This window comes from Crocodylus siamensis, chromosome 3 (assembly GCF_052110815.1).
Source record: "Crocodylus siamensis isolate JL-2025a chromosome 3, ASM5211081v1, whole genome shotgun sequence".
Lineage (NCBI taxonomy): Eukaryota > Metazoa > Chordata > Crocodylia > Crocodylidae > Crocodylus > Crocodylus siamensis.
Genome location: NC_143397.1, coordinates 186,696,715 through 186,717,057, shown reverse-complemented (window position 1 = coordinate 186,717,057; position 20,343 = coordinate 186,696,715). Strand labels below are relative to the sequence as shown.

At 41.9% G+C, this 20,343-nt stretch overlaps 1 protein-coding gene across 2 annotated transcripts in view; it reads left to right on the top strand.

Annotated features, from left to right (window-relative positions):
* The window catches only part of PXDNL (peroxidasin like), a 344,128-nt gene that overhangs the window by 171,362 nt on the left and 152,423 nt on the right, over nucleotides 1-20,343 (top strand). For both annotated transcript variants that reach the window (XM_090039946.1, XM_090039947.1), the window contains exons 3-4: nucleotides 9,746-9,817; nucleotides 17,393-17,464. In XM_090039946.1, coding sequence (XP_089896072.1) covers nucleotides 9,746-9,817; nucleotides 17,393-17,464 — 144 coding nt within the window. The remainder of the gene's footprint in view (nucleotides 1-9,745; nucleotides 9,818-17,392; nucleotides 17,465-20,343) is intronic.

Here is a 20,343-nt window from a genome sequence, read left to right as displayed (position 1 = left end):
ATTTATTTCTCTGATGCTTTTCATCTTGTTCTGTCATTCCAGTCTTATTGCTTGGTTTTTCATTAATCATTTGACTGGTCTATGTAGGTAGCTGAACCTTGGTGAACAGTGTTGCCCTTCATACATCTATTGCTCTTTCAAACTTAGTGATCATAGCTGTGATTACTGTTTCACAGGAATTGTGATTCTTTATAAAATATAATAAGTTTGATATTTTAAGCAGGTGCATGACAGGTGTTATATATGCTGCCAGAAGTATTTGTTGAGATATGGGTTAAATCTTTTAACCTAAGCAAGGTCTAGCTCAGGATGGGTAATTAGTGTACCAGTAGCTAGTTGATTTAATGTATACTGATCCAGACCATATGATAGATGTCTTTTGTAATGCTGACATGTTGTATGACTAGATGCAGAAAAATTCTCTTACAAGCACTTCTATGGATAACAAGGTAGGAACATTTAAATATAGTAGTCTTTAATATCCTATCAGTCAGTGTCCTGCTATAAAGCTAGTATTGTGTTGCTGAATGGTGTAGCGCAGGAGTAGGCAATGTTTTTGTCCAGAGTGCTGAAAAAAACATAATGTCTACCTTATAAAGTGCCAGAGTACCAGCATGCCAGAAAAACAAAACTGGGGCCGGCATACATGACAGGATGCACTGTATATTAATATAGATAATAAGAATAAATTATACTGCCTTTGTTGGATTGTATTTTTTTCATGTTAAGCACGTTGTGATGAGAGAAGAAGAAAAAGAGGGGAGGGAGAGAGAAAAAGAAAAAAGAGTGGGAAAGAAGAGGGAAGAGAGAGGGGGAAAGAAAAGAGGGGGTAAGAAAGAAGAGGTGAAAAGAGAGAGGGGGGAAAAGAAAAAAGGGAAAAAAGAACAAGAGAAAAAGGGGGTAAAGGGAAAGAGAATAAAAAAACTACAAGGAGTGGTCGCCAGAGCCCCCAGCAATGCAGGCACATGGGTGAGTGCTGTAGGGTGGCCATCATAGAGGACTGTCCACTGTCAGTATGAAACCAGACACCTTTATGTCCTCTATTTGTCTCTTGAAGAAACAAATAGAGGACATAAAGGCCTTGTTCCAATAGCAGAGTAGCAGAAAAGCAGAATGTCCTCAATGATGGCCTCCATAGTGAACAGTGTGGGCACCGGGCCCAAGAGGTGGTGGCATCTGCCACTGCTGCTGGTGTCCATTCCCCTCCCCCCAATAATGCAGGCAGGTGGGTGGGGACAGAGGTGGCACTGGGAGAGGCTTGCTTTGTGGTGTGGTGGCTCCAGCCCCAGATTTGGCCAGCAGTGTGGCGCAAGCTGCTTGAGCCTCAGCCAGTGGCCTTGGCGGAAATGGGGGCGGGGGGGCATGATTAGGAACAGGGATGGCATAAGGGTGGGGTGTACTGCGGGCAGTGGGGACCCGGAGGGGAGGGGCGGCACTGGGAGGGGGGATTATGGGGGGGGCTCGGGTGAATTTTGGGGCGGCTATAGTCCCCCAAGTCCCCCCTAGCTCCACCCCGATTAGGGACCTACCAAATTAACAGAGGGAGTGGGCTGCACCACGGCTCCTTTAATCTGGAAGGTTCCCCCGTGCGCCCCCACTGTTGATCGGTGGAGGCGTTCTGCTGCTTGCCGCTCACTCCTAATCCATGGGGAGGCAACAAACGCAGTCTTAAATATGGTGCCATTTTTTGCTGCTCACTGCTGATTGGCCGAGCGGCTCTGGCAGCCCCACTGTGTGTGGGAAGCAAACTGACTGGGAGGCAAAAACCATGCCATATTTAAAAACATGGTTTTCATCTCTGTGCTGAGTGTGAAAAGAGCGGGGGGTGGGGGGGAACCTGCAAAATGGATGGGAGTGGGGTGCTCATCAGCTCCTTTAATTTTGCAGGCTCCCCCATGCACTACCTTAGACATGGGGGCTGAGGTCAGCAGACCGCAAGCGGCATCCCTGCCTGTGTTCTCCTCATCCCACCTCTGGTGCCCACCATGGCAGTGGGAGCTGTCCCTGCTCTGGAGAGCTTAGAGCAGCAACTTTAAAATACATTTTTTTTTAAACATTTGCCTTGACACACCTCATGGTATGCTGAGGAAAATGTCTCCACACGCCACTAGTTGGCCACATGCATGCCGGGGTTGCCTATCCCTGGTATAGAGGTCTGGATGACTTACAAAATGGGGAGAGCCTGACCACATCACTGTGATGTTTGCAACAATGGAAATGCTGCTCAATGGAAGAGGAGTGAGAAACAGTTTTCTCAAGAGCAGATCAAGTTTGTGAAACTCTCCAGTTAGAGAAAAAAATGACCACTGATACCACTAATATTCACTGAATGCACAACTCTTGTCTTTAGGGCAGCTTTCTGATGATGTGCTTGCTCTCTAGCTAAAATGCATGTGTTCATGCATAAGCGCATGTATGTTCACGCACACAAACATTCATGTTTTTAAAAGCCAATAAGCCATATCTCATACTGGAAAGAAGGGAAGAGTGAGCAGGAGATATTGCTAACTCTTCTTTTCCCAGCTGAAAGGTGCTCTGATACTCAAGTGCTGGTCATGGCAATCATAATACCTAGACAGATAAAGTACACAGGAAAGCCATTCATTAGCTTGCATTCTATTTCTTGTTTAATTTTTTTTCCAATTACAAAGAAAAACCCAACAGAAATGATTATCATATCTTTACAGCACAGTTTGGCAACTGTTGACCTTCTGGATCATGGTGTATGCATGATAGGTCACCTAGGCCTTCGATGCATATGCCTAGACAGGAGTTTTTTGGAGGAGTGGAGGCTGCCCAGATCCTCCATTCCCCCTTTAGGCCACTGAAACAGAATCCGAAGGCCAGACTGAGTTTGATGCCTCCATGGCTGCATTTGTATAAGCGTCTGGAAATTGAACCAGGGACCCCTTTACACTAGGGTAGTCTTGAAACTTGTACATTTTCTGTTCCTGTTTTTTTGACTACATAAAAGCATTCTCTGCTTTCTTCACTTGCCCCTTATATTTCAAGCCATCATTCAGTGACTGGAAAGATGAGCACTGTTTCAACCATCAATCATTCTCCTTATGTGTGTAACTCAGAATGAACTTCTGAATATCTTTCTTTTCTCTTGAATCATCGTTTGAGACTTCTGAGTTATCAAACCATAGAAACCAAAGTGCCCCCATAGGATCTGTTCAGTGCCTTTAATGGGAATATTTGTGCTGACTTGTTGTATGACCACTTTTCATTTTTGTTTTCCCACCTTTGCCTCAGAAGCTCTCATCCACATACTTTATAAAGAAAGTAACTACATTTTGAATATGACTCACAACTGTTGTACCCTAATCAGAATATTCTCAGCAACAGTTATGATCTACTACTTTAACCTAATGTTTAAGAAAAATATATAATGATTTGAATAACAATACGCTTAATTATAAACCCACTCAGTAGCTGCTCAATTAAAAGTATTTTGCTTCTTTAAGGAATGGAAACATTTCAAGTAATCTTAGATAAACCACATAGTTTTAGACTATCCAATGGCATATAAAAATATCAGTTGATTCAGGGATATAGGCTGTAGCCATGTTGGTCTAAGGACATAGGCAGACAAGGTTCTTTGGGTAAATCTGATATATTTTATTGGACCAACTCAAATAATTGAAAAAACGTCTTCTTTCCATAAATACCCTTCACCAGGTTGAAGCAGTTGCAATTGGTCAGTAGATTCATGACTTCACGTAGATATATCAGACACCTGAAGCATTTATTTTATTCTTATTTGCTCAAACTTTACTCTAAACTTATACTAAATTTATCTTTTGTTTACATTATAAAACAACATAAAAGGTGTGTATTAAGAGTAGGAAAAAAAGCACACTGCTCATACAGTTGAAACTCGAATCTGAGACAGAGGGATACAGCATGTATTCATAACCGACATACATAAGGTATGTACCATTTTATAACGGTACGCATTTTAGAAGTAAAAAAGTTGTCAAGAGAATACTAACACTGCATGTTCATACACCAGAAGTTAAGGTTTTATATACAAAATGATATTGTTTTCCATTGACTTTGTTTAGATGCAGATGGACATTCAAACAGCAAGGCATATTTTCCCCCCAAGAATAAGACCTAAGTTACGAACAAACTGGAAGTCTCAGAAGCATGGCCATATTGGCCCCAGGCAGATGGAAACTCTGTCTGTAGCTGTAGCTGCACAATCAAAGGCAAAGAATTAAAATATCTGTTCTCACATACTTGCAACACTCTTGCCTCCACCAAAACAGTTCTTATCCAGCTTTTTACTTAAAAGTGAATACATATACCATACTTACCATATTTACTCAAATATAAGATGGCCCTGAATATAAGGCCATCCTCCCAATGATCAGATTCTATATATAGAAAATGTATAAATCTGTTATGATTTTCCAGGTATAGAAACTAACTCTTGGAAGTTTGCCTTGAATTTTCCCCCTTCCCACTGCTACAGCAGGGAAAATAAATAAGGGGGGGGGGGCGGTAAGTTGGCCCCATTGCCTTCTTCCCCCTGCCCATCTTCCACCTGCAGCCCCTTCCCCGCTCCTTACTGTCAGACCCTACTCTTCTTCCTGAGCACATTGAAGTGAGGAACAAATCTGAGAACAGACTTTGAAATATACATGCCTGTAGTAATCTGTGTATAGGCAAATTACTATGGGTGCCCATAGACTTAGTTCATCCAGAACTTATGCATCTTACCTTTTTGAACCTGCTGCAAATTTTAGCACAGGTACTCCATAAACACACTTTTAAGCAGCACCATTGTACCTACTTACATATAGCACAAGCTGTGCCTGTCGAAAGGCTTATGATTTTAGCATATAGTTCATTGGGCTGGGCCCCAGCAGAGTCAACAGTATTTTAAGCCATGGTAACCCCAAAACTCAGGACTGCTCAGTATGTGAGTGTACCTCTCCCCCTCCCTCCCCCCCCCAAAAAAAAAATCCATGGGCTAATTAGCCCTAAACTCACTACCACAGGGGTGGAGAGTTTCATGTGGTTACTGAAATAGAACCCTATGAAAAAATGTTACATAAAGATTTCTTACGGAGAGATTTCTGTAAGGGTTTTTTGTGGGGAGGTGATGCATGTTGTTTAAGGGCTCACTAGATGTACTTGTATGTTTTTGATATGTAGTTGTTTCTGTGCTATGAAGTCATGGTAAAGCAACAATGTTCAATATGTGTAGCTTTGTATGTGTAGGGTGATGTATGTTGTTTTTGGTTGGGTTTTTTTACAAATTTTATTAAAATGGTTCCTGTCTGTACACTTTGCCTAATGTAAGCCATGTGTTTTATAGTCATGCACAGTTCTGGCTGCATTTAATCAACTTCATAGTTGAATTCTGTTACTGAGCACATGCTACTTTTGGCAGCAGTTTAATGATAAGTAATATATTTAATGAGGTTTCCTTGTATATGAATGTAAGACGAAGAACTTTTTCCCCCCATGCTGACTGGGGGACAAGGCGGGGAGAAACCCTGTCTTATACTCAAGTTTCATAGTTTCTAGGGTCAGAAGGGACCTAAGCAGATCATCTAGTCCGACCCCCTGCCATGGCAGGAAAGAGTACTGCGGTCAAACGATCCAGCAAGGTGTTCATCTAACCTCCTCTTAAAAACCCCCAGGGTAGGAGCCTGCACCACTTCTCTTGGAAGTTGGTTCCAGACCCTAGCTGCCCTGACCATGAAGTAGCGCCTCCTGATATCTAACCTAAACCTACCCTCTACCAGCTTGTGACCGTTATTCCTGGTCACTCCTGGCGGTGCTCGGGGGAATAGTGACTCCCCCAATGCCTGCTGATCCCCCCTGACTAGTTTATAACAGGCCACAAGATCCCCCCTCAGCCTTCTCTTTTGGAGGCTGAACAGGTTCAGGTCCTGCAGCCTCTCCTCATAGGGCCTGCCCTGTTGTCCCCTGATCATGTGAATGGCCCTCCTCTGGACCTTCTCCATGCTGTCCACATCCCTCCTGAAGCAGTACTCCAGCTGCAGCCTGACCAGTGCCGCATAGAGGGGGAGGATCACCGCTTTGGACCTGCTCGAGATGCATCTGTGGATGCATGACATGCATGGGGTCTGCATCCCCATACTGCCGGCCTATGTTCATCTTGGAGTCAATTATGACTCCAAGATCCTTTTCCGCCTCCGTTCTGACAAGAGGGGAGTTCCCTAACCTGTAGGTATGGTGCTGGTTGTTCCTCCCCAGGTGCATCACCTTGCACTTGTCTGTGTTGAATCCCATCCTATTTTCATCCGCCCACCCTTGTAACCTGTCTAGGTCTGATTGCAGCCTGTTGCTTCCTTCTAGTGTGCCCATGTCCCCCCACATCTTAGAGTCATCAGCAAATTTGAACAGGGTGCTTTTTACCCCCTCGTCCAAATCACTGATGAAGATGTTGAACAGTGCGGGCCCGAGGACTGAACCCTGCGGAACCCCACTGCCCACGTCCTTCCAGGTTGAGAGGGACCCATCCACCACCACCCTCTGGGTGGGGCCCACCGGCCAGTTGGCGACCCATTTGACTGTGTGGGTGTCTACACCACAGCCCCCGAGTTTCTTAATGAGAACGGGGTGAGAGACAGTGTCAAAAGCCTTCCGGAAGTCCAGGAAGATTATATCCACTGCTACCCCTGCATCTAACGATCTGGTGATCTGATCGTAAAAGGCCACCAGGTTGGTCTGACAGGACCTGCCACTGATGAGCCCAGGTTCATTGCCCCTAAGCATGCAGTCCCCTGCTGGCCCCTCCTGCATGTGTGCCAGCATAATTTTCTTGAACAGCTTGCCTAGGATCGAGGTAAGACAACCGGCCTATAGTTTCCCGGGTCCTCCTTCTTCCCTTTTTTGAAGATGGGAACCATGTTGGCCCTCTTCCACTCCTCCGGCACCACTCCAGAGCACCATGAGTGCTCGTAAAGCCATGCCAGGGGTCTTGCAGTGACCTTGGCCAATTCCTTTAGAACTCTAGGGTGGAGATCATCTGGACCGGCTGACTTGAATACGTCCAACCCCTCTAGAAGCTCCCTAACTAAATCCTTGCTAACCCTTGGCCCAGGTGTGCCTCCCCCGGGGCCTGAGGGGGGCCCAGCAGGGAGGTGGCTGTTGTGGTCCCTACTTAGGAAGATGGAGGCAAAGAAATCATTAAACATGTTAGCTTTGCCATCTGGTGTGACGACCAAATTTCCCAACGCGTCCTGCAAGGGCCCCACATTACCCAGGACCTTCTTTTTACCCCTTACATATTTAAAAAAGGACTTCTTATTGTCCTTAATCTGGGAAGCTAGTCCCAGTTCCATCTCTGCCTTGGCCTTCCTAACTACCCCCCTACATCACCGAGCAACTACAGAATAGTCCTCCCTGGTAATGACCCCTTCTTTCCATTGGGTGTAAGCCTCCTTTTTAGCAAGGAGACATTCCCGGATGCTTTTGGTGAGCCATGGAGGCTTGTGTGCTCTCCTGCTCCCTTTGATCCTCGTTGGGATTACCTTCCTTTGGGCTTGGAGGATTGTCTCCTGGAGGAGCGGCCACTCTCCTTGGACACCTGGCTCCCCCCGCTCCGGGACCTCAGCGCTTCTCCAACTATCCTCCTTAGCTCGTTGAAGTCTGCCCTCCTAAAATCTAGGGCCGCTGCCTTACTGCATGCCTTTGCCACCTTGCGCTGGATGGTGAATTCCAGCAGGCGATGATCACTGTCGCCCAGGTGGTCGAGCACCCGCAGCCCCCTCACCAGGTCATCTCCCGTGGCCAGCATTAGGTCCAACAAGGCATCTCCGCTGGTGGGGCTGTGCACCTCCTGGGTTAGATGGAAGTCCTGCACTCTGTCTAAGAACATACATGAGCGTTCAGACCTGGCTGACTGTTCTTCGCAGCAGATGTCCGGGAAGTTCAGGTCCCCCATGACCAGCACATCCTTAGCCTTCACTGCCTCTGTGAGCTGACCCAAGAATTCCTGGTCAAGCTCTTCTCCCTGGTTGGGAGGTCTGTAGTAGACTCCCACCGTTAAGTCTCTTTCCCCTCGACTGCCTTGTACTCGAACCCAAAGCACTTCAGAGTGCCCCTCCCCTGACTTCTTGCTAATTGACGAGGATGTGTATTCCTCCTAAATATAGAGTGCCACACCCCCACCTCTTTTTCCTATCCTGTCCCTCCTATACCACCTATAGCCCTTGACACTCACCGCCCAATCGTGCGTTGAGTCCCACCACGTTTCCGTGATCCCCACTATGTCCGGGCTGGTGTCAGCCAGCAGGAGGGTGAGTTCCTCCTGCTTGTTGCCCATACTACGAGCTTTTGTGTAGAGGCATTTGAGGCCTCCTGTGGGTGTGTGTACTGACCCCCTAGTCCCAGCGTTACCCTGGCCCCTATCTCTTACCTGTTTATTCACTTCGCTCGTTGGTCTGGGCTGGGCTGTAATTGTGGGTGCTGTTTGGTCTGGCAGTCTGATGTTTCCTCCGCCCTCATCTTCCCCTTCCCCCGACGAGCCTAGTTTAAAGCCTGCCGGAGGAGGTCCGCCAACCTAGAAGAGAACACACGCTTACCTTTAGGGGAAAGGTGGAGCCCATCCCATGCCAGCATGTCTCTCGTCGTGTTGTGCCGGTCATGGCTGAGGAAGCCAAAGCCCTCCTCGAAGCACCATTCCTGTAGCCTCCAGTTGGTCTCTGCAATGCACATTTCATGCCGACTGCCTCGTCCACTCACTGGCAGGATAGATGAGAAAACCACCTGTGCGCCCATCTCCTTCAGCACGCACCCCAGAGCGTGGTAGTCATCCATCAGGCGATCAGGGTTGCTCCTGGCCGCATCATTAGTGCCCATGTGGACTAGGAGTAAATATGGTATTTTAAAACTTAATATTCTGCTTCAGTTTTTACTGTCCCTAACTAGACAGGTTACCTCTTCTTTCAAAATTAAAACAGTAGTACAAAAAAAGTCACTAAAAAAATTAAATTGTTCTTGTCAAGAGCTTATGTCCAGCATAGAAGAAATTTTTAGCTGCAGTATGCTACAGGGCTTCCTGGAATATTGAAAACTGCATAATTAGTTCTTTCCGCATATTCGTTCAGCTGTCTTGATTAGTTTACTTTTCAAGTGACTCATGGACCTGTGCATAAACAGTGAACCTAAATTAAAACAAAACAAACATTTCTACCAGAAGCCTGTGGCAACTGATGTAGAAAACGATTTGGGGATTCATAACATCTCTTATATACACAACTCGATGAAATTCTGACCCTGCTGAGGTGAATGGAAATGTTGTTAATGATTTCAGTGAAGTCAAGTTTTCACCCATCTTGCAAACTTTAGGGACAAAGAGGGCTCCTTTAATACAGAAATATTATAATTTTCATTTACTTAGACAGGCATTGCAAAACTTCCTCAGTAGCTGGTGAATAATTTATGTCTGAATGGTTTACTATTAAAATGCAACTTGTCCCTGCCAGCATCGATTTCACTGCCTGTGATGCAAATTATGTTGTGATTATTGGGTGCAACCATGAAGAAAAAGATTTAATTGGAAAAAAAAATGTTGTACATATTCTCAGTTTATTTTTTTTAATTCCAGATTTTTTAATAGTAATACCACATTGATATAATACTTAAATATACTTTAGATCAGTAAGATAACATATTTTATTTAGGTTCTGTTGTTAGAGTTGAATCAAATGACTGTATGATTCACAAAACAGTTTTTATTTTCTGCTTTTTACAGGCTTTTGAATAACAATCATATCAGAAAGATTTCAAGAAATGCTTTTGAAGGCCTGGAAAACCTACAATACCTGTAAGTCATAGCAAAAACAAATATTTATCAGTGGCAACAAATATTTGTCACTGACTCTTTGTCTGTAGCAGAGTGATAGCTAACCTTCCATGTGTGTATTTTTTAATTTTATTTTGTTTCTATTTTTCAAAGTCATACATGCTTGTTAGGAATCATCCGTAGTCCCAGCTACAAAACTATTCCTTTATCAGATCTAGTTGGCCTTCACTGGGCCTTGTTACACAGCTATTTTGGGTGGCTCTTGGAGCTCTTAACATTAAGACTTGAAACTGGCTTTAAGCATTCATTATGTGGCTCAAAGTTACACCGCTCCAGGGCAGGATTATCTCTGTTCCATGCTACAGTGTAGCCATTCTAGGCTACACCTTAGTGTAAACATCCCATCTGCCCCTCTCCCTTTCTTGCCCAGATTGCACCCACGGCCCCTTCACTCTCCCCAGCACCCCACATCCCAGCTCGCTTACTTGTAGCTGCCCAGCTGTCTGTCCCAGGAAAACAGGCAGGGAAGGGTTAAACTGCCTGCCCAGCTAGTGATGCTCTCTGGGCAAGCTCAGCTCTGAGAAGTTCAGCAGGAGCGGCTGGGCAGGCAGGTTTACCCTTCCTTGCCTACTTCTCTGGGACAGACAGACAGTTACAAGTAGGTGTGTGTGTGGGGTGAGGGGAGCCTGGAACGGGAGGCAGGGGTAGAGTCTTACCTTTCAGTCCTCCAGGCTTTTGCTGGCCTGTATTTGTGACTGTTTCAAACTGCAACTAACACTAACACTTGCGCAGTTCACAGTGTAAGGCATGAAAAGACCCACTTCAACATGTAACACATAGGCATCTGGGAGCAGTGCATACAGCTAACCTGCATGCACAACCTTTGAACATACTGGTCTGTGCGGAGCCAGCATGTTGAAGGGGTAGAGGTGTGTGACTGGGCTATAATGAGCTTTTTAAAAGTCTCAGCCCAGAGAGCCCAACACTGGGGAGCTTCTGCCTGATATTGGGCTCACATTTCCCCTGGACCTTAAAGAAGTGGTCTTGCAGTTGGGCTTCACTCCTGCTTTTTAAAGCTCCCGGGGCACTTGACTCCCTGGTCAAGGAGACTCTCCCCAGTTTTGGATCAGGCATGACTTCGGGGGATTGGGCATATTTCTCTGTTGGCACCATTATATTAATGTCTGTTAGGGTACCTGAATGTCATATAGAGCACAGTGTACTAAGAGGGATCAATTATCCCATTCTGATGTGTAGCATTTTATGCCCCATTTTATACTTTCAGAATGTGTGGGTCTCATTTGGTTCTCATTGTCCACAAATACATGCTAATAAGGTTTTCTGGAACTTTGATATTGAATAACTGCTTTTAGCTATGAAAAATATGGTGGGATGGAAGTGGGGAAGAGCTGGCTCAGATATACTGTAGAAGTTTTATGCCAACTAAGGTTGCTACCACATTGATGGAACTCTTAATTGCAACAAAAATGTGTCAAAGGGAGTCAGGGATAAAGTTCAGAATCTAACAGCAAAAACAACCACAGTCTAATGTACTTTTCAAAGATGATGTGAAGGCAATGGAAAAACTGGTTGTAAATGAAATGTAATATAATTATTTGTATGTACTCCTCCATTCTCTTATCATCATAGTTTTGCACAGTTGAGGACTGTGGATTTGCCAGCCAGTTGTATCCAGACATCTCTCTAAGGCTTTATACATATTTTATGTCCCCTTAGTTATATCGTACTTTGAATTTAGTATATTATTTCACCTCTGCCGGTTCCTGTAGCATACAAAAATATATCTATATGGCTGTTTTGTGTAGGTCAAGCCATAGTACTTTTGGCACAATATAACAGGGGACATGCAAATCTGCTGTCACACAGTTTTTCAAAGATGGATTCATCCAGGTGGAGCAAGAATTAATCCCAGAAACATCTGGCAGTTTCTCTGACTCCTGAGTTATTACAAATTATGGAACTCTTCAGTGCATCTCTGAAGGCAGAACTGAGACCTATATTTGCTTTTATATTTTTTTGACAAAGCATCTGGCTAAGCAGAAAGCTTATGGTTAATGTGTTTCTCTGTAAGTCCCTGAGGAAAAAATAAACTCTGCCCACCAAACAATCACAGCATAAGAACTGCCATTCAAAATGCAACATTAATGCTGTCATCTTTTCCATATATAATCTTATTCATTTGATGCACTTCAGCTCTACTGGGAGTGTGGGAAATTGGCTTCATTCATCCAAGTGCTAATCACCATGCTGAATACTTCACTCTTCAGGATAAGCTGTTGCATATTAAACTTTTGCTTTTTTATAACCATCATTAAACCTTTCACAACCAGCTAACAACAACAGATAAAAGGGCATTTTGATTATGTTTCTTTTCCATTCAGTTTAATGTGTTTTTCTTGATGTTAAAGGTCATAATCTAAACTATTAAATATATAGTGTTCATGTTAAACTGATTGCCTTCTGTAAATTAGAAAAGATTGGGTGGTTACATATTTATAATAGCTTTTACACTGTTTGACTGTTCAGTAAAATCATTGACTGTTGTTATTAATATAGATTTTGCAGAATAAAGGTGCAATATAATAGACATCACATTTATGTTTTCAGTGTTGAAAATTAGGTTGCCTAGTTTATGGCATTCACAGTTTTTTTTTAAATAGTACCAAGCATATGTCCCAATATGATTTTTTTTCCCTGAGAATTTGTCCATCTTAAAAACAAAAAACAAAAACAACCCCCCCAGCCCTTGCTCACTCATTCTTGTGGGGTAGAAGCCTTAAAAATCTTATTTAAAAGCAGGATCCCAATCTTGGTAGATGTATACCTTTCCCCCAGTACATTATTAACTATAATTTTCAGAGCTAGAATGAATGGAGTTCTAGAAGAGGAAGTATTTGGGACAGATAGTCAGGTTTTTCAGTAACCCACAAGTTAAAAAAAATGTTAGTGTTTTATTGTCAGAGATCCAGTCCCTAGTCAAAATCATTTGCACTTTCTTCCTAGATCTTCTTATTTAGATGACCAAAGAGATCATGTGTTTTTGTATGCAAACTTTTGAAGCCGTCCCTTCTCTAAAGACTTGAAGATCTCATTTGAAATAAGGTGCAACCAGTGAGTGTATTACATGCTTAGGGCGAAGGTGTGAAGGAATACAAAGGGCATGCATTGTTACAGTGTCTTGGTTCATTATTACGTAACTTCATGCTTACAAATAAGTTGACTTAAATACATTTTTAAAAACGTACTGTATCCACAGCTGTGTACCCCAGTTCTACTCAGAGTAACTGGCAGTGGCTGACTAATTTTTAATGCCAGCATCATGGCATTAATGAACATTAGGGTAGGAGGGGTTATAGCCATTACACATTAGGTCAGTGTAGTGATTCTATGTGTAAGAAACAGAATGAGCTAAAACATGGTGGACTTTGTGGGAGAAGAAATATAGACATTCTTCACCAGCAATGCAAGCCTTGAATGATCTGAGAAAAGGCTAGATGAGAGAATTGGAGAGAAATAGAGTTTTGAAGGGCCTTATCAGATGTGGACAAGAAACTAAGATTTAATGTGGTCAGAAAAGAAAAAACAGGGATGGCTTCTCCCCAGGGACAGAGAAAGCAAAGCCAAAGAAGAATTACAACTCCAAAAAGTGCCAGTTTCCATGAATTCCATGAATTGGTAATCTGTTTTTTTTTTTTTCATTTGGAATGTGCTAAAATACCACAGTTGCGTGGCAGCATAAAACCCTAAACTAGATTATATTAAAAAAAATATTTAGAAACAATATATTACTTACTATGCAAATAAAAAAGGGAATCCTCTCATTCCTATTGTTATTCTTTTTGTGTGTCCATGTCCATTGCAGCATGCTGTCCTCTATTCCAATGGATTTCAATACCGAGGAGTTACGTGATATTACTTAGTATGTAATATCACCTACTTTTTATTGTGAATTTCTGCATTTATCATAGTTTAAGAAGTTAGTAGTTTCTTTCTTTTTTTTATTTTTTTGAAATGTGGAGTTGCCCACCCTAGGGAGAGACTGATTTCTTCAGGGCATATGAAGTTAGATCAAAGGAAGACAGAATTTGTGTTGGTTTTCATGTAAGAATAAAAAAAAATGAATCTTTTCCCAGCTGCTTTACACAAAAAATGTTTAACTCTTTAGAAGTAGGAACTATAATAATTGCTGGGTTCAGTAAACACAGGGATACATGAATGAGAGGAACCAAACAATTATAACTTTATTGTCTCAGTGAGCAACCTCTGCAGGCTCTTGGTCTCTCTCTATCAAATGCCTTCACTGTTATATTACTTGGGGACCATCTCCCAATTCCCAACCCCGTCAGTCTCTTGTTAAGGAACATTTCTAAGTTTTATAACTTCTGTCACTATAGATACTATGCAAGTATATGAGGTATTATGATCCAAATAAGGAGGAAAAAGTAGTTGGAAGAGAAAGATGGAAGGAAAGAAATTGTTTTTCTTTTTCTTTTCTCCCCTCCCCCCCAAATTCACTTGTAAGAAAAAAGGAGGGGGAGCAGGTAGGTATTTGAAAGACCAGCATAAGGATGGTGGTAAAATGTTTTTCCTCTTTTACCAGTGAAACCAGGACAGGAGAAAATGGGTTTAAATTCTAGCAAAGCATGTTTTGATGAAATCTCAGGAAAAGTGTCCTAAGTGTAAGAACAGTAGGACAAAAGGAACAAGCTGCCCAAGAAAACTGTAGAATATCTTTCACTGGAAGTTTTGAAGAAAAGGCTAGAAAAGCATGCATCAAGGATGGTTTAGAATCTCTGCTGGGTTTTAAAATGGACGACAACTCTTCACATTTTGTTCCAAACCTGTGAATCTGTGATTTTTACTTGCTTTTGGAGAGGCCGAAAAGAAACCAGAGTTGCATACATTTTTGGTGTGTTTTTTTCTGAGTTTTTATTTGTTTCACTAATACCCATGTAGTAGGGTGATGAACATACTGTAATCAGGGAGTAGAATAGGGCCAGGAGGGGCTTTGGTGGCATTTGGCAGTGGGAGGCTTTGCCCATACCATGCTACCCCATGTAGCAGGGAGAAGCAGTGGATGAGTCCTAGTGCTGGCCCACGATAGACCCAAGCTGGGTCATTCTGGTTTACTGCTAGAAAAGCATTACTGACTCCTGTTATAAGTGAATAGATGAATAGCATGACTCCCAGAAATAATAAAGCAGCTTGGGAAAAGTGGGATCACCTTAACTGTCTGTTTCCAGTGCTGGGGAGTTAGGCCTGCCATTCTACGGGATACAATGTTAGAAATATGCTGGTTGCTAGGTTAGGCCTACTATCTGTTTAGTCTTTAGCTTACATCTAGCAATGGACTAGTGCCAGATGTCTCAGAGGTAGGTGCGAAAGCTGTTATGGAACATCCTGTTCATAGCTAAGGCTTCTTCTGTCTCTCATTTTTTGGACGTTCCTGTGTCATGAAATATGAGGGTTTACACCCTTCTAGAAGTCAAGAGATTTTTGTTATTTTTGCTCCTTCTTTTGACAACATTATTACCCTTTGAATATCAGATATTGAGGGCTTTGCAGACTTCCTTCAATGGTGACGGAAGGATCTTGGTAAATTACTTGAAATAAAAAAATTATCTCCAAATAAAATCAGAAATCAAACAAGGAGCAACATTACTGTCTAACTCTCGCTATCATTTTACTTTTTTGACTTTGTTCTTGTTATCCTTATAAATATTCAATCATAGTTTTGATTCTTGTTAAGCTCCTACCCTCATTTGTACAGTTGAGTTCCCAAATGTTTGTCACTATAAATGGTTTTATAATTAGCTAGGAGTCTAAAGTGTTATAGGGAAAGTATGTGCTAGGAATAGGAAACAAATCTCTTATCACTGAATGCAAGGATTGACATTGGTCACTCTTGTGCCACTTCTATTTGCTTTTCCCAAAGATTCATTCCATTAGCTATTTCACACATTTAAGAAAGAAGACTTACATTTTCCTCCTCAGCTGTTCTCAGAAAAAAATAATTCTGTGTTTTCAAACACACATAGAAGATTGTTACACATTGCACTTTGAGCTGTTCACATGTTGATCAGTATTAGTGCTAGCTTGAGTTTGCAGTAGTGATACCTTAAGCCTAAAATCCTTCACTGACTGTCTCGTCTGTACAGCTGTGACTTTCCACTAGATGGCTAGCAAGCAGGGGCTTGACTAGGAGCTACAGCTGAGAATTGCCACTACAGGGCTGGTGAGCTAGGACAGTCTTCTATCTCTGCTCTGGGAGGGTGTGTGAGAGAGAGAAGCTGGGGCAGGGGGATGGAAACTTGAAGCGGGGAGGCAGAGAGTTAATGGGATGGGTATGGGTAAGGAAGGTACCCAATGGGAAGTGGAAAGGAAATGGGGGTAGGTGAATGTCAGAGAAATGAAGGAGGGCAGCCACAGAAGCATAAAATAAAAGTAAGTTAAAAAATATGAAAAGAAACAAAAAGGAAGCAAATTAAAGATGGTGTCCTGCTTTAATAAATTGGGATTTGGGACTGAGGTGGCAGTGGATGGGTTCTGTTCATACTTTCTAGGATGTTTGGGAGGTGGGAGCAGTGAGGGAAGGCCCTTTTTGGGGAGCTAAATGGTGAATAGATATGATGCCATATAGATTAGCTTATCAATTTTAAGTGTCACAACTTGGTGACAGTACCATATAAACCACTTAGGATGTCCATCCATAATTTAGGCAGGCATTTAAATCATGCAAAAAGCACAAACCATTTACCAGCCCTATTGATTTCTATATTTAAAGACACTGTTTAAACCTACTCAAGCACACCTGCTAGTTCATGGAAGAATAGCATGGTTTAGCTGTTCACACCTCATTGGGGGTTGTTTCTTTGTTATTCAAAGTGCTAGTAGACGCCATTCATCAACCAAGCCACTTGCCATGTGTGTTTACTGTATATGTGTATAATGGCTGAAGCAGAAGATACGTTTCAGGATAAAAGGAAAGTACTCAGTCTCTTGGTTTGTTGGATTGGCCAAACAGAACATATCCTAACTACTGTAGGGTAAATTTTTCTTATAAAAAATTCAGAGCACTTGTCTGCCTAGTTGGATATACTGTTTCCAAGATTAGTCAGAACTAGGGGCATCCAAAGAAGCTGAAATACTGAATATTCACAGAGAAACATTTATGATCAAACTGTACATTTTGAAAAAGAAATAAAAAGAAAAAAAAGAATTCTGAGTTACAAAAATATTTCAGAAAATCATGACTTTTTTGGAAACTCCTTAACAATAAAGTGGCTAAATATCTGAGATCAAAGATTTGCTGTGGTTTGTTTTCTTAGCTCTCCTGAGAAATGTCTAACTGGAACATTTTATTTTTTTTCCTTAAAGTCATCTTTCTTTGTTTCATGAGATAACAAAGTATTTGTTAAAAATACTAACGTATATATCCTACACACATTTTTACTTTGCCACTCAGGAAATGTAGTAAGCACTTTGAGAGATATAATGTTTAGGTTATGAGCAGACTAATTAATGGGTTATTCATTAACTCTTTTATTTCTTCATGAAATGATTTGTTTTTTGCAGTTACTTATACAAGAATGAAATCCACACAATAGACCAACAAGCATTTAAAGGACTGCTATCACTGGAGCAGCTGTAAGTAATGCAACATTAGTGACTGAAAATTCAATGACATAATTCCCTAGTTTTACTGGAGAGAGAGAAATTGAGCTTCAATTCTCTAACCACAGTCAATTAGATTATTTGGGGAAACTATGGAACACTTTCTTTAATTGTTGCTTTGCATCCTAGAAGTTATGCAGCAGGGCTAACTTCTATAACATTCACTGTGATTAAATCTGAAAGCATGTGAAACAAACAAAATATCTTGCCTTGTAAATATAACCATTGTTCTTTCATAGACACAGTCTGCCAATTATTATTTTGTGAAATATGAATCACCGAATGTGTGTGTCGGGGGGTGGGCAATTAAATTCAGTGGTGCAAGATCCACTAAGAATGCTGGTCTGAATTTGAAGCAGCTACTGGTAAGCATGTACTTTGAAATGTTAAATGTGCAAAGTGTTTTTCAATGTAATTATGGCTTTAGGGTTATTTTTATTGAATCAAAAATATATTGTGTTTTTGTTGGGCCAGAACAAGCAGAATACTACTTAATTCTGCCTCTAAAAGCTGTTGTAACACATTAATACATGAATTAATCCCTGAATATTATGTTCTAAATGTATTGTTCTTTCTTAGTACCCATTTACTTGCATCGCTCAGATGTAAACAGATGTAGCATACCGTCACTTTTGCTGGCCCCTATGTACATCGCCAAGCAGATGAAGTATAATAGTTTGCTAATTTTAATGTAGAATGAAAACAAGACAAGCTGGTACAAGGTTGTATAATAATTTACTTTCACGTGGCAACTTAAGAGAATCCTACAAGAGGTGAGGCACTTCATGGGTTAGTGTATTCTTTGGGTTTTTGAACAGGAATGTGTCATGAAGGCTTTGAAAAACTGCATGTTGCCATTTGACTAAATCTTATTTGGCAGCTTAATTTTGCTTTTCTGTTTTTCAGCTCCATTAAATAAAATAACTATAAAAAATCGAAGAATGGTCTCTTTCTACAGGACATTATTCTAATAGTAAAATGAATAATTTAATGCAAGGCTGTCCCATTTGTACAGTTAAGTTAAGAGGTTAAGTTATGGCCCCTGGGCTCCCTCCCAGCCATTACGCCCCCCGTTTCTTTGGCTGCAACAGCAGCTGGAGTATCTGGGCTTTCCCTCCCTTGGGGGTAGGGTAGTGCAGGGAAGCATAATGAGGGAAACAGAGGGTAAGGCCAGGACTATGTGGATACATGGTGCCACAGGAGGAGGACATGGAAGCATACATTCAGGCACATAGTACAGTGATAGTGCCTTACCCTGGTGCAGCCCTCAGGGTGTACAGCACTCAATGGTATGGCCCACGGGACATGTGGCCCCTGGGCACTTACAAGTTGGACAGTCTTGACCTAATGCATGTGTTGGGGTGGTCTCTGATTGCCACTGGAATATTGTATTTGACGTTACGCTGTCTTGTTGTTCTGCTAGGAATCATGGTGTTGATAGTTATCATTCAAATGGCCATAAATTGATAGATTATAGAACTCATCCATTCAATTCAAAATGCTGTACAAAAGTGGATCATCATCATATTACAATTGGGAGATTGATCCACAGTAAAATGGACTGACAGTTGTTACGCAAAAGAAAAACAATGGCCAGACTGGAGATGAATATTAGACTTATGCAGGAAGTGCCATGTGGTCTCTTTCTTTTAAATTGTTTTGAGCAGAATGGGTATATAGCAGTGCAGAAAAGGAAGCTTCCATTTTGCTGAAGATTTCAAATTTTTAACATTTGTGTTTGTTCCAAATTGCAGTGACCTGTCCTCTACCGGATTTCTGATTTCTGTTAAAGGAAATCCCAACCCCAAACTGTACCTAGTTAACCAAAATATTTTAACACAAATGTTCTGTTTCAATTCCCACTTTATACAATATATTTTGCAACATAATATAACTAAAAACTATTTTGAATTCAAATTTATTTTAAAGGAAAAAATGAAAAAAAAATCTTTCTGATAAATGGGACTTTTTGGCATTTTTTTATTTTACCATCAGGATTTGAAGTAGAATCATAGGGCTGGAAGGGATCCCGAAGGATCAGCGGGTCCAGCCCCCTGCATGAGCAGGAAAGACATCTGGGGTCAGACGACCCCAGCCGGGTGACCATGTAAGGGGATATGTTTTAAAAAAATAAGCCATAGTTACTGATAGAAGATAACCCAACCACTTCAGTAGAATTATGTCCATTTTGGCTGGATCCAGACATGCAGTCATGTGCATTTCCCTGGGGACAAACAGCAGCGGAACAATACGTGCCACTGCTACTTGCTCCTAGGGAATGCCCTTGCACACGTGCACTGGTTTCACAGCTCCAGTGGCAGTGATCCAGCAGCAGGTAGCCTGTCTCGCAGCTAGATTGTGGCTCTGGCTGGGCAGGCTCTGCTTTTGGGCAGTGCACATTGGTGCCACATGTGCCGCCCTGCTTTTTTCCCCTGTGGGTTTTTTTTTTAACACCAGGATCACCCGGACAACATGCAGCCTGCGGACGTCCAGTTAGACAGCCTTGGTTTAGGTTAGTCTTGGATTTAAAAAACACATAGTAGTAGTAATAGTAAAGAAAATAGATTAGTTCAGCATTTTGAATAAAGAGATTACTCCTAAGAAGGAGATTCAGCATTTTGAGTAAAGAACTCTGTTGACAGCACTGGCCACTGGCACGTTTCATTTGAAGTTTTGATATCATCAAAGCATGAAAACCATACTTTTATTGTTACATCTTTTACTCCATGCCCCTCCTCACAGCTATCTTAATCCTTTTTGAAGCAGGACTAGTACTGCAGGACATAATTTACTCAGTAACATCTCCAGATATTGTCATTCAAGGGCATCTGATAGCTCCTGAAAAAAATGCA